Source organism: Molothrus ater, chromosome 15, assembly GCF_012460135.2.
Source record: "Molothrus ater isolate BHLD 08-10-18 breed brown headed cowbird chromosome 15, BPBGC_Mater_1.1, whole genome shotgun sequence".
Lineage (NCBI taxonomy): Eukaryota > Metazoa > Chordata > Aves > Passeriformes > Icteridae > Molothrus > Molothrus ater.
This window is the reverse complement of record NC_050492.2, coordinates 16,939,861-16,951,877: the sequence shown is the minus strand read 5'-3', so window position 1 is coordinate 16,951,877 and position 12,017 is coordinate 16,939,861. Positions and strand designations below refer to the sequence as shown.

The 12,017-nt window shown below is 42.6% G+C and overlaps 1 protein-coding gene across 4 annotated transcripts in view; it reads left to right on the top strand.

Moving 5' to 3' along the window:
• The window catches only part of CSNK1A1 (casein kinase 1 alpha 1), a 32,975-nt gene that overhangs the window by 6,385 nt on the left and 14,573 nt on the right, over positions 1-12,017 (top strand). For 3 of the 4 annotated variants that reach the window (XM_036391644.2, XM_036391642.2, XM_036391643.2), the window contains exons 3-5: positions 6,128-6,254; positions 8,095-8,193; positions 10,590-10,673. In XM_036391644.2, the coding sequence (XP_036247537.1) occupies positions 6,128-6,254; positions 8,095-8,193; positions 10,590-10,673 (310 nt within the window). The remainder of the gene's footprint in view (positions 1-6,127; positions 6,255-8,094; positions 8,194-10,589; positions 10,674-12,017) is intronic. The other variant, XM_036391645.2, reaches the window with a different exon arrangement.

Genomic DNA, 12,017 nt, shown 5'->3' with positions numbered 1-12,017 from the left:
GATTGGAACAAATGCTCAGCAGCCATAACACTGGAATATTCTTTTCCTCAGTGCTGTTGGCTGTCCCCACTGTGGATGAATGGTTCACCTTGTCACTGAACTGCAACTCCTGCCTTCCTCCCGGGGGTTCATGGGCTTTATTGAACAGCTCAGCAGAGCGGGGAGCTGCGTGTTTGCAGCATCACACTGGGCAGATGAAGGCGCCTCCTTGCTGGGGGATGAGCTGTGCTGGCATCCTCGGTGGATTGCTCTCAGAACTGTACAAAAAGTGATCCAGAATTTTATTTATAGAGTGCAGCCAGTTCCATAGCGTAGGGTGTGCATGGCTGTTGCTTTATTTAGTGCTTGGGTGGCCTAATTCATGCTCTCCATGGCAACTAACGTTAGGTGACATCTGCTAAATATTGCACTTCAGGATTTCAGTCATGCCATATTATGTGAAGTTCATTTCTATTACTCCTAGCTGGTTAGCAGTTAAGTGCTTTTCCAGTTTCAGGGGAGATAAAGCAGAAATATAAAATATGTGTCAATTTAGAAATGAATCTCTGATGGATTACCTTTCTCTTGTGTGTTGCTTCAGTGTCTGTAAGACTCAGAGCATTTTTACAGGCAGAATTCCCTTTCCAGTTTGTCTGCACTGTCATTATTTGTCAGGAGATGTCTGTGCTGAGAACATGGGAGCAGAAGGCTCTGAATTAGTCAGGTGCAACATCACAACTTTCTAGGCCAGCAGGGCAGTGCTCATGGCTGTGCTGTTGGACACAGAGAGCCAGAGAGTTTCTGTGCCTGAAGATAATGCTTGGACCCACAGGCAGTCAGCTGCCAGCTCTTTTTTCCCTGATTTTTGTTAAAAACCTTTTTCCCTTTTCCCGTCCTCCTGTATCTATAAGGAATAATTGCATGGCTCCATAAGTGCCCTGCTGAGCTGTTGGAGTCAATGATTGCAGAGGTCACAACCCTCCCATTTTTCCTGAGGTCTCTTTTGTGCCCTTGCTGGGATTTGGGTTTCCTCTCCTGGTGACAGGGCTTGCAGCAGTGATCCCAGTTCACAGGGTCTGTGTGTGTGGAGCAGCTGCCCCTCTCCTGGTGGGATAAGCTGGTGTTTTTCAGGGGTATCAGAGCTCTGGAATTACAGGGAGGTCAGTGTTTTCTCTTTAGTCCCATCATCTGACTAATGCCCAGTTCAGAGACTTTTGTGTGAGTGACTTAGGGCTGGCAGGCTTGGAATACAGTTCCAGAGTGTTCACCACATCAGTGCCATTTGGATTTCTGTGGGATGTCTGAATCCTTTGTGTCCATGAGGCTTTCCAGACTTGCATATTCCCCCTTATGTGCCTGCTGACTTGTCAAACTTACTAATTAGGTGACCTCAGGTAATTCTGTTAGCAAGTTCTTTCCAGCTTGCTTTTTCACCTTACATTTTTGTTCTAACAGCTTTTTAATCCACTTTGGTTCTTCTGACAATCTCCATTTCTGTCACGAGAGCTCTTTCACTTGTTGCTTGCAAACACAAGTGCTGAGAAACTTAATTACATAGGATTACACAGATTAATCATAGAGTCACACACCATAATTTATCAAAGTGGCAAAAGCTTTATGTAATGGCAAAGAAGTCAGAATCACCCTTTTTGTAATGGGGTATAAACGTTTCTGGAAGTGTAAAGGTTTGAGTTCAGATATTCAGTGTTGGAAGAACTGTCCTTCCCTGCAGTGAGGCACCAGGAGATGGTTTTTGTCTGACAGAAGCACAGGCTCCTGTAGCTCTGTGTGCAATTCCAGGCTGCCAGAGCCCCTGTGGGAACAGTCAGTGATGGAGCTGACAGAAGCCTTTAGTGGAGGATGGGTTACCTGGCAAAGCAGGTGTTGATTGAGCAGAGCTTATATTAAGTTGGAACAAAATGGTCTTGTCATGGTTTGTCTGGTGGTGGGAAGAGTTTTTTGTGATACTGAGCTCATGTTCTGGTTTTTTGTATAAGCTGTAGGCAAAGGGAGGTGCCTTTATTGCCTCCATGTCTTCAGAATTCTGGCATTTGGGGTTTCTTTGCCAGTGCCTTACAGCTGTCAGATTTACTAATTCAGTAATTTGCTTTGTCTTGATTTGAATTTGATTTTTTGTTTTGTTTTATTTTTTTTTAATGTGAATCTCCTGAATCCTTTGATTTATTTCTGAATAAATATTGGGTACTTGTGGGTTTGTTACATTTTGGGTACTTGTGCTGGGTTTGTTACCTCGTTGTAATTATTATAATTGCCAGTGTAGTGAAACTGCTGGTTATTGACTGGAATAGTGTGAGTGACACAGTAGTGTGAAACAGGGCTGGAATATCTGTGTGATTCTGTTAGCCCTTCACCCCTTTCTCTGCTAGTTTGCCTGGTTCTGTTTGACCCTTTCAAAGGAAGATGTGAAAAAATACTATTAATAACCAAATGAAATGTTTTCTTAGGTAAAACAAATAAAAAAATGCAAACAAAACAAACCCAGCTATTAAAAAACATTTCCTCTAACATTTCTTCTTTTGTCCTTGACATTATTTACAAAATAGACAGTTGCTGAAATAGAAATCATTGATTTTTTGAAAGATGCAGCTCTGAAAAGGCAGAAGGATTTTAAGTTTGGGTAGAGCTGACTACAGTGTTTGCCACCAAGTACTAGATATGCATCAAGCCTTCACTTCCTTGTCTCAAGGTTAGTCAAGAGAATTTAAACCCACCCCATGTCAGTTGAAGTAAACAACATCCACTTGGCATGTGACCTGACATCATACCTGCTTTATTGTGTGTTCTTTAGAAACGAAACACTTTCAAACTGCTCTGTGGTGTGACTTGGATGTTCCCACAGAGCTCAGATGCTGAAATCTAAGATGTTCGAGAATTTCAGCTTTGTGTTTATGCTGGGGTTATAGACGAGGCTCTCACACCACATGATTTGGAAACTCGGTGACGTGTCCACTCTGCTCTTTCACACAGACAAGTCACTGAAGTCACATTCAGGTCACTGTGCTCAGCCTTTAACCATGCTCTGATAGAAAGCTTCATAAAAGAGCTTTGCTGTATTCTGACTAATTGGAATCGTTTGATTATAGAGCTTTAAACAGATGAGGGAAGGGAGAGTGATGAAGCATTTTCCTGCCTGGGAGCTTGGGCACACCTTGAAGCTCAAGGAGGTTTGTGACATCTGTATCAGATGTTTGTGTGACACTGCCTGTTCAAGGGTACACTCGACTATTCCTCGTGATTCTGTCCTGTTCATGTTTTGTGTAAGGGTGTAAAGCACACTAGGAATCAACTAGAGAAAGATCAGGAGAAGTTTTTCTGGTAAATCAGCTTCTCTTCTTGAAATAATACATTGTGTGTAACCAAATCACAGTAATTACCCACCCACAATGGCTCTCAAGGAGTTCAGTCTCTTGATCCCACTTTTTACTCCTCTCCAAAACTCTCCCTTACTTAGGATGTGTTGCTTCATGAGGCAAAGGACTTCAACTGAGCTGACAGAAGTCCAGGGTCTCTCAGACATGTGGGCACACTGTATTCTGAGATACCAGTGCCACCCAGTAGTTGCCCAGGGCTTTGTATGAATCATTCCCTCATATTAGGAGATAATTCCAAGTTTCCCTGCTGATGCATATAAGAACTTGTGAAGATCTCTTTTTGGGACACCAGCTTTTATAGATCCTAATATCCAAGTTTTGCTAAGAAAAGCCAAGACTCCTAAGGTTCTTTCATTCAGAGCTGCCAGTAGTAGCAGCTCCTACACCTTGAGTGGACATGATGTTGCTTTACTTCTTAATCCCATTTTCCCTGGAGATCTTCCAAGGGAAATGAAAACTTACTTGGAGTGTTAGCAAAGTAAATAAAACACTCTGATACCTTGGAAGAAGTTCCAGTTGCCAGCAGTGAAATGAATAGGTGTCACAGTCTTCAGTGAGGAATTACAGGCAGGTAAATGTGAAAATGAAATATTAAGAGGTTCTGCCTTATTTCTTTGTCTTGGAGAATTGAATGTGCTTTCCACCAGAGCACAGTGGTCAGGAGATGAGAATTCTTGTTCATACATAGAAATAGGGCAGACAGAGGTTGTGCAATCATCCTGAATTACTGCACTTACTCTGCAGACAGATCCCTGTGGAGGAACAAAAAGGTTTTTAAAATGTACCTTCCAGGGTGGGCTTCCTTTGCATCAGCTCACCTCGTCTGTGAGGCTGGGACTCAATTTTCTTAGCTCCACTGAAGGCTGATCTTTGATCTTTTCCCCTTCACTGCATCTCTAGGGCACTGAACCGTTGCTGTGCTGAACAATTACACTCAGCATCTCAATTAGAATTCCATCCCTTGAAGGAAATGGTACTTTAGCTAGATCTTGATTTACTCCTTAGAATTCTTCATTGCACCCCTTTACTCACTAATTTTTTTTTCTCAACAAACCTACATTTCATAGGACAGAATACCTAGGCAGGTCATTTGCTCCAATTTCATTTCTTTAGGTGCCCATAATGTTTTATTTTCACCTGTGACCCCTGGAGTTGTTTACAGAGCTGTTCTGTTGACATTTCATTTGAATGATTGCTTTCAAAATACATATTTTCTGCATCCCATTTTGATGCAGAGAATGAATAAAGGCCTTAGACTGATGTGTAAAGCAGGGAGTGTGAGCCACAGCTCATACATAACTTTAATCAGATTTATAACAATGCAGGAATGGAGGGCATGGTTTCTCCTAGGATCCACACAGTGGGAAGGTACAGGCCAGTAGTTCCTGAAACAAATCCAAATATAGAATCTTTTCTCTCTGGCTTTGTAAACATTTTATTTTACTATCCCAGCTAAGCTAAGCTTGGAATCCTTTGAGCACCTAGGAATTTGTTGACTTTATCAGTGGTAACTGTTTTCCAGACAACCATGCATTGGTGCACTGGAGTCATTGCCTAAAGTGGAAATACAGTGTCTGTACAGATATTTAAGTGCCAACTGCTACTTTAGCTGAATCTTGAGGGTTTTTTTTTAATCTGCATACTCTTCTTGTGAGGCACATCCTTGGGGCACCTTGTCTGTGCCACTGTTGGGAAATTAAAGGAAATTCTCCCTGGACTGCTGGCAGTAGGTCCTTGGTGTAAGGACCAGGAGCTCAGAAAAGGCAGAATTGCAGCCTTCTGATCAAACAGGTGCCCTGTCAGCTTCAAAACAGGTTTTCACTCACAGCTGTCACTTGACTGCAGTTATCTGGGGCGTGCAGAAGGGCTGGAGAGGAGAATATTCCAGCCCTGTCTTTCAAGGGTGGAGATTCACACTGAGATGTGCAGGAGTCCAGGAGGTGACTCCAGGCCTGCTCAGGAGCTTGGCTGGGGAGAGACCACCCCCAGCTGCAGATGCAGTAAAGCAGGGCTATGGTGGAAATGTTAAACCTGGATTGGAAAGGAAGTCATCCAAGGAAGGACTTCTGCTTGTCCTCACAGCATTGTAAGCCTTTATTTTTGTCCAAAAGGGATGTACTAGGCACTTAAAGGTTACTATCATAGTATAGCAGCAATTAATATTTTGTTATGTGTCTACTTTTGCTTTTCTGACACCTGAGTGCTTCTTTCTCTCTGATATTAAAAGCCTGATAAAGAGCCTCTCTTTTGACTTAATTGCAAATAGAACTTGATTGGCATTTTTTAAATTGAGAAAGAAATGAAAAACGATGTGAGTGAACTGCTGTGGTCTGGTGCAGAGAAGTCAGACCTGAAAACGAAGCCTAAGGCACGTCAAGATGGTTTTGTGGAGTGAAATGATGCAGGAGCAATGAGGGTAAGGTGTCCTGCAGAGGAATTTCAGTCTGGGTGTTGTACACACCCCTCAGTGTAAGGACACTGCTGCTTTGGCTGCATTTTCATTCTGGTGTTTGGTATTTTGGTTGTTGATGTGGAGTAGTGTTTTCTCTTCAGGGAAGATTGCCAACTTGTGTGTTCTGGTTTGTGCTCAGGCTTTTGTTTCCAGGAAAAATAAGATATTACCAGCATTAATTTCTCATTAGCTTTCAAGATGGTACATTAGTCAGCAACGTGCCCTTGCAGCTGAGAGCACTGAGGGTACCCTGGGCTGCATCAGGATTGCTGCTAATAATGCTGGATCATTTCCTCTCTTGCAGGTGGTATGGTCAAGAAAAGGACTACAATGTTCTAGTCATGGATCTTTTGGGGCCCAGCCTGGAAGACCTCTTCAACTTCTGTTCTCGCAGGTTTACCATGAAAACAGTACTTATGCTAGCAGACCAGGTATGTGCACACCTGGGGGAGCAGCCTCAGGGCCCTGGGGGGGTCCTGCAGAGTGGGTTCAATAATTGATGCAGTGGTTTGGGCACTAAGTGAACACTTGGCCTAAATGATGACAAAGGGATGGTGGTTTCTGTGTGCTCTGCCCTACCCAGTGCACCGAGTGGGAGGGCACTGCAGCTGCCAGCTCCTTTGTGCTGCTGCTTTAAGGGCAACTTCATGAAAATATTCAGACTCATTTGGGTGGATTCACTGCCAGTATCACCACAGGGGCTGTGGTAGGGGGGCTGAAACAGTCTCCAGTTGTGGCTGATTTGATTCAATGGCATCTGTGGTGACAACGTGCAAGTCTGTCCCTGTGCTCTCACACCCTCCTGTAGCCTCTAGTGATGCCTCAGGTTTTAGCTTTTCTATTTTTCACATTCTGTACTGCTTTAGTGTGCAGTTCTGAGCTTCATATGAGGGGATGGTGAGTTCTCTTCACAGAGCAGGGAGACAAAACAATTCCTTCTCCAGCTGGGCACCAAGGACAAATGATCCAAGGCATCACTAGGACCAGACAGGGAGCTAATAATAAATAACTGCCTTGCTTGTTTGGTCCTCACAGACAGTTCTTAAAGCTGTTAGTGGAGATGCCACTCTACCTCCAACATAATCAAGGCCTCTAAAACTCTCTTAAGTCTTTTTTTTATAGCAGTTGGTATTTTTCCAACTTGGTCATGAGAATACAGCGTTTGAAATGAGCAGCCATCTTCATTTCTTGCTGCTTAATAAATGGCTTGATTGTGCTTCCTTCAGCTCCTTGAAAAGCACTGAGGGTTTTACAAGTTGAATTTTTCAATGGTAGTTGAAATTTCATCTAATATTACGTAATAGATATCAGTACCAAGTTGTCACTCAGCCAGATGCTCGTAGAATCCCAGGCTCTTGGCCAAGGAAGCTCAAGGCATTTGTCTGGAGACAAGGTCAGCTGTCCCTGTTCTCACTGCCCTGGGAGGGTGATGTGCTTGCTTTAGAGAGCCACTGCCTGCTCCCCTAGCCAGAGTCTGGGTGTGACAGCATCTCCAGGAATCCACGAGGGGTTTGGGCATTATTCTTAGGATGATGAGCATTAATTGGCTGTCAGCTGGGAAACAGGCAGAAATGGGGGATGGCAGGGCTCAGAAGTGGCTTTTAGGGCACAGTCCAGCAAACAGCTGTCAGGGGTGTGATGTAACAACTCAAGGCTGCAAGAGGAGTGTTTGAGGAGCTGCAGAGCTGTGCCACATAACCATGGGCTGTGATCTCACCCACAGGAAATGGGCTGGCCCTGTATGATGACACAGATGTGCCAGAGTTTCTCCATGTCTCCAGATACTCTGGGATTAGGGTAACCTGGCTATGGCAGGATGGGCCACCATCAAGTTGGGACTTGGCCCATGAAAACTGTTCCCTGAAAAGTGATGTTTGATGAAAGAATAACCAGATGAATGAGTAACTGGGGCAGGGGGAGGGAATGAGCTTTAAAATTGGCTTGTGGTAGCTATAAAAGCTTTGAAACAATGAAAAAAATTAATTTTTAATTGGATGCTATAGTTAGAAACATGAACTTCAATATCTGGGAATTATTCAGGTATTTAATCTGCTGGTTTCTGACCAAGATTGTGGAATTTTAACATGAAAAGAAGCTACTCAGCATTTAAAAAAATTGGTTTTCATTAAGCAAAAAATTGGTTTTCATTAAGCAAATGCATAAACTGAAGTTGCAGAGGAAGGTAACACTAAAATTTCATACTTTCATTAAAGGTTTAATGAAATGTCTTGCTCTCTTTGAAATCTTACATGTTGCTGGTTTTTTTTACAGATGATCAGTAGAATTGAATATGTGCACACAAAGAATTTTATACACAGAGACATTAAACCAGATAACTTCCTAATGGGTATTGGGCGTCACTGTAATAAGGTTAGTCCAAAGCTCTTTGTTTCCAAGCTGCAGAGGGAATGCCTGTGTGATTTGATTCCAGCTGCACAACTTCTGTAAAATCCATTGCTAAAACTGCTATTTTGGATGCTAAACCACAGTTCTTGGGTGGGAGAACTTGGTTTTCTTGGTGTCCACCTGTAAATGCTGCGGGTCTCTGACCCACCCTGGGAGATTCACTTGATTGCAAGATGATTTCTGGACTTGCAACAAGGTTATAAACTAACCCTAGAGAATACTTGGCTACTTCTCTCAAGATGTCTGTTGTCATAGCATTTTATTCCTCTATGATAAAGTCAAATCTTATCTTTGGCTTTGGGGCTGACCTCCTAAGGATGAAAACAGTTTGTGCAACGTGGGAGCTCCTGACCTACCCAGTCAGCAGGGCATTAAACCTTGCAGTGACAGACTGGTAAAGTCTCTTCAACCATCAGAATTGTGGATAAGACCAAGAGCCAACATGCAGATACTTTTATAAATAAAAGAAATGATGCAATTATGTTGATGGAAAACTGTTAAGCTGTAGAATACCTGCTGTACAAAAAAAATTTTGCCTCAGTTTACTTTGTGGGGGAAAAAAAAAGCTGAGGGTGGGTGGGGGGGTGGGCTGAGGTTGTTACACTTTTTGGGATGGGTAAACATAGTCAGAAGTGCATGTTTCCTGCCTGGAAGGCAACTTTTTCCTTTTATTTTTAGTTTTCTTGAGTGAAATATGCTTAATCCTGCAAATTTGTATGTCGAGCTCGGGCAGACAGGCAGCATTGGCAATGCATTAAGCATGCTACTGATTAGAAATTAACTTCAGGACAAATGTACGTGATCAAGCTGTTTATTGGAAGCAAGATTCCCACTTATCTTCTCTAGATGCCATCCCAGGATGTCTCATCTGGTTAGGCACTACCAGTAATCAAAATGTTTACCTTTGTTTGCCTGTATGAATGCCAACTTCAGGGCCATGAGCATTAGAAGGGGAAAGCTTGGATAATGTGAGATAACAGCTCTTGTCTGAAGAGGTGCAATGCACTGAGTGTTTAGAGACAACCATGGGTGGAAAAGCTTGTAATTCCAGCTGAAAGACAGTCTTTATGTAATCCTGTTGCTGTTCAACTTTGTTTGTTCCCAAGTTTCATACTTTCACTCTGTACAGCTCTATTTTTCTCTGCTGTGTTGAGCAGTTTAGGCTCCTTAATTCTCTGGCATGACTCAAAGTAGAACTTGAAAACTTTTATTTTGGTTTTTTCCTAGTTTTAGTTTCTGATTTCCAATTGTTCTTTTTGGGCCATTTTTCTATACTTTTGCACAGTCATGCTAGGTTGGCATTGCTGCACTCCAGTTCATCTTGGTGTGGATTAATGGCCTAGAAATTGCTTCTCTGCTTACTTTAGAGGAGGAACACATTAGATTTGCATCAGCTGAAATCAAAGACAAAATTGCCTACAAACCATTTGATTTTTTCCCTTTAGGGAGCCATGCAATGATATGGTGGTAAAGCACTGTGGGCATGGGCTTCACTTATGTTTCAGGGGGTTAGGGAGTTAGTTCCTGACCCAAGTGCAAATTAATAGTTTTACATGAGCAAAATATGGAATGGGTTCCTTCAGTTTGGAATCAAGTGCTTTGTCTAGGAAACATTTGCCACCATACAATATTTAATGTTTCTTTTTGTAACCAAGTGTAGTTTTGGGGTTTTTAGAGATGCCTCTACACAGTTCAAAGAAAATCAGCCACAAAGACTAGAACAGCATGGTAATCTTGTTCCAGTAGCTTCCTGTCAGTTGTATTAAAAAAAAAAAATTAAATTGATTTTTTTCCCCAAATTTTAATTTGGTGATTGGGAGAAATTTTGCTCCCACCTTAAAAGATGAATTTCCAGCTCTGCTAGAAATAAGCCCTGCATGCTTATGAAAGTAAACTTTAAGGTGACTAAATGCCTTCTACCTCTTCCTTACTGAAGATTTTACTTTTTCTAAATATCTTATGGGGGAAGGGCAGTTTGTGGAACCAAAGGCTGCTTTTGTAAGCAAAAACTTGAATTTCCTTTTTTAATAGAGCCAAATGTCACCATTGCTATCCCTGGTTAAGGCAGTGCCATTTTGGAGCGGCTCACAGTTGAAATTTACCTTGTCCCATCTGTCAAATTTTCTCCTTGGAAAAACAAAAAAAATAATACCACGATAAATAATCAAAATATGACTCCAAAAAAAAAAAAAGATGGAAAGATACAGTTTTTTTGAAAAGTACAGTGCTTGGTGGAAGAAGGATGGCATTTGGCTACCCTGTTCTTTCTCGAACGCCTCGGTGTTGCCTGTCTGCGCCGGCCAATGTTGCAATGTAAGCAAGACTGTTTGATGCACTGCCACCCTCTATTGTTTGTTCAGTGTTTAGAATCTCCAGTGGGGAAGAGGAAAAGAAGCATGACTGTTAGTACTTCTCAGGACCCATCTTTCTCAGGATTAAACCAGGTCTGAACTGTCTCCTATTCCAACCTCAACCCCAAATTCATGTGCTTTATTTTTGTTTCGGTTAATTTTTCTTTTTTTTCGTTTGGTTTATTTTTTGTTTTTTATTTTGTTTTTCTGGAGAATGTAGACCTTGCAAAAGCACCTCTTATGTTGGCATTATTCAGACATACTTGGCAAACATGTAACATTACTAAGATGTTTCCCTGTGGCGCTTGTTTAAATTGTGGAATTATTTCTAAACTTTGATAGGGCTAAATGTACGTGCTTGATTTCAGGTGCAGGTTTTATTTGTGGTCTTTCCATCTCAAAAGGCAATCTCCTAAAAGTGTGGTGAAGGATAGACATGAAATAGCAGGGCTCCTGCTTGCCTTGCTGGAGGTTTCCTGCAGTTCCTATGGATGCATGTGGAGAAGTTCTGTTACCACTTCAGCCAGACTCCTCCCCGTGCAGTTTCCTTTCAAAACCACCCCAAATGTGTAATGAAGACTTAATATTTTCATCCATTTTGCTTAAAAACTGAAACTACTCCGACAAGCTGCGTCTTGGAGAAGCAGGAGCTTATCTTGTAGTGTCTAATGTCATATTTCTGACTCTTGAAGAGAAGATGAATTGCAGAGAGAGGAAGACATTTGCCAGTTGGTAGCAGGACAGCTGGAAATTGCTGAATATGAATCACTGCTCAGGAGCTTGGCCGTTGGTGCACAGCTTTCCACAGTAGTCTCCATGGATTAAATCCCAGGCAGATCCCTGCTGTACACAAGCTGACAGGCTTCTGTTGTCTGCTTCTGAAACTTTCTTATCAGAGGCACAGACTTTGATCTACTTCTCTAGTTGCTCTTGGCAAAAATCGTGCCCTACTTCTCCAGTTTCCTGCTGATAGTGCAACAAACAGAATGAAGGTGGTGTGAGGTTATCTGGGAGCTGGCACTGGGACGTTCTGTGCTCATCCAAACTGAGCTGTGTCTCCCAGCTTCGTTCTTTCCAGGAGGGGCTCACTCCTCTGCCTTCAGCCCATCCACAGGGACATACAGACTGATCCTGAGCTAGGGAACAGGGCAAACTTCCCCAGGGAAGCTGCTGCTGTAAAGTAATAGCCAGTTACAGGTCTGTGTTGTGGACCAAATCAGAAAATGAGGGATTGCATTTGAGCTCAGGCTTTGCTTCTAGGAAAGTCACAGCAGAGCAATCACGTAGAGCCTTACACTGTCTGCTTTGGGATTCAATATCAAATATTTCCTGGCATATCAGGTGATTTCCTGGTAGCTAGGGGACATATCCACATGCTCACTGAGTAGCTGCCTGTAGTGGGTGCAGCACAGCCAAGACCCACACCTTGCTGGGCTG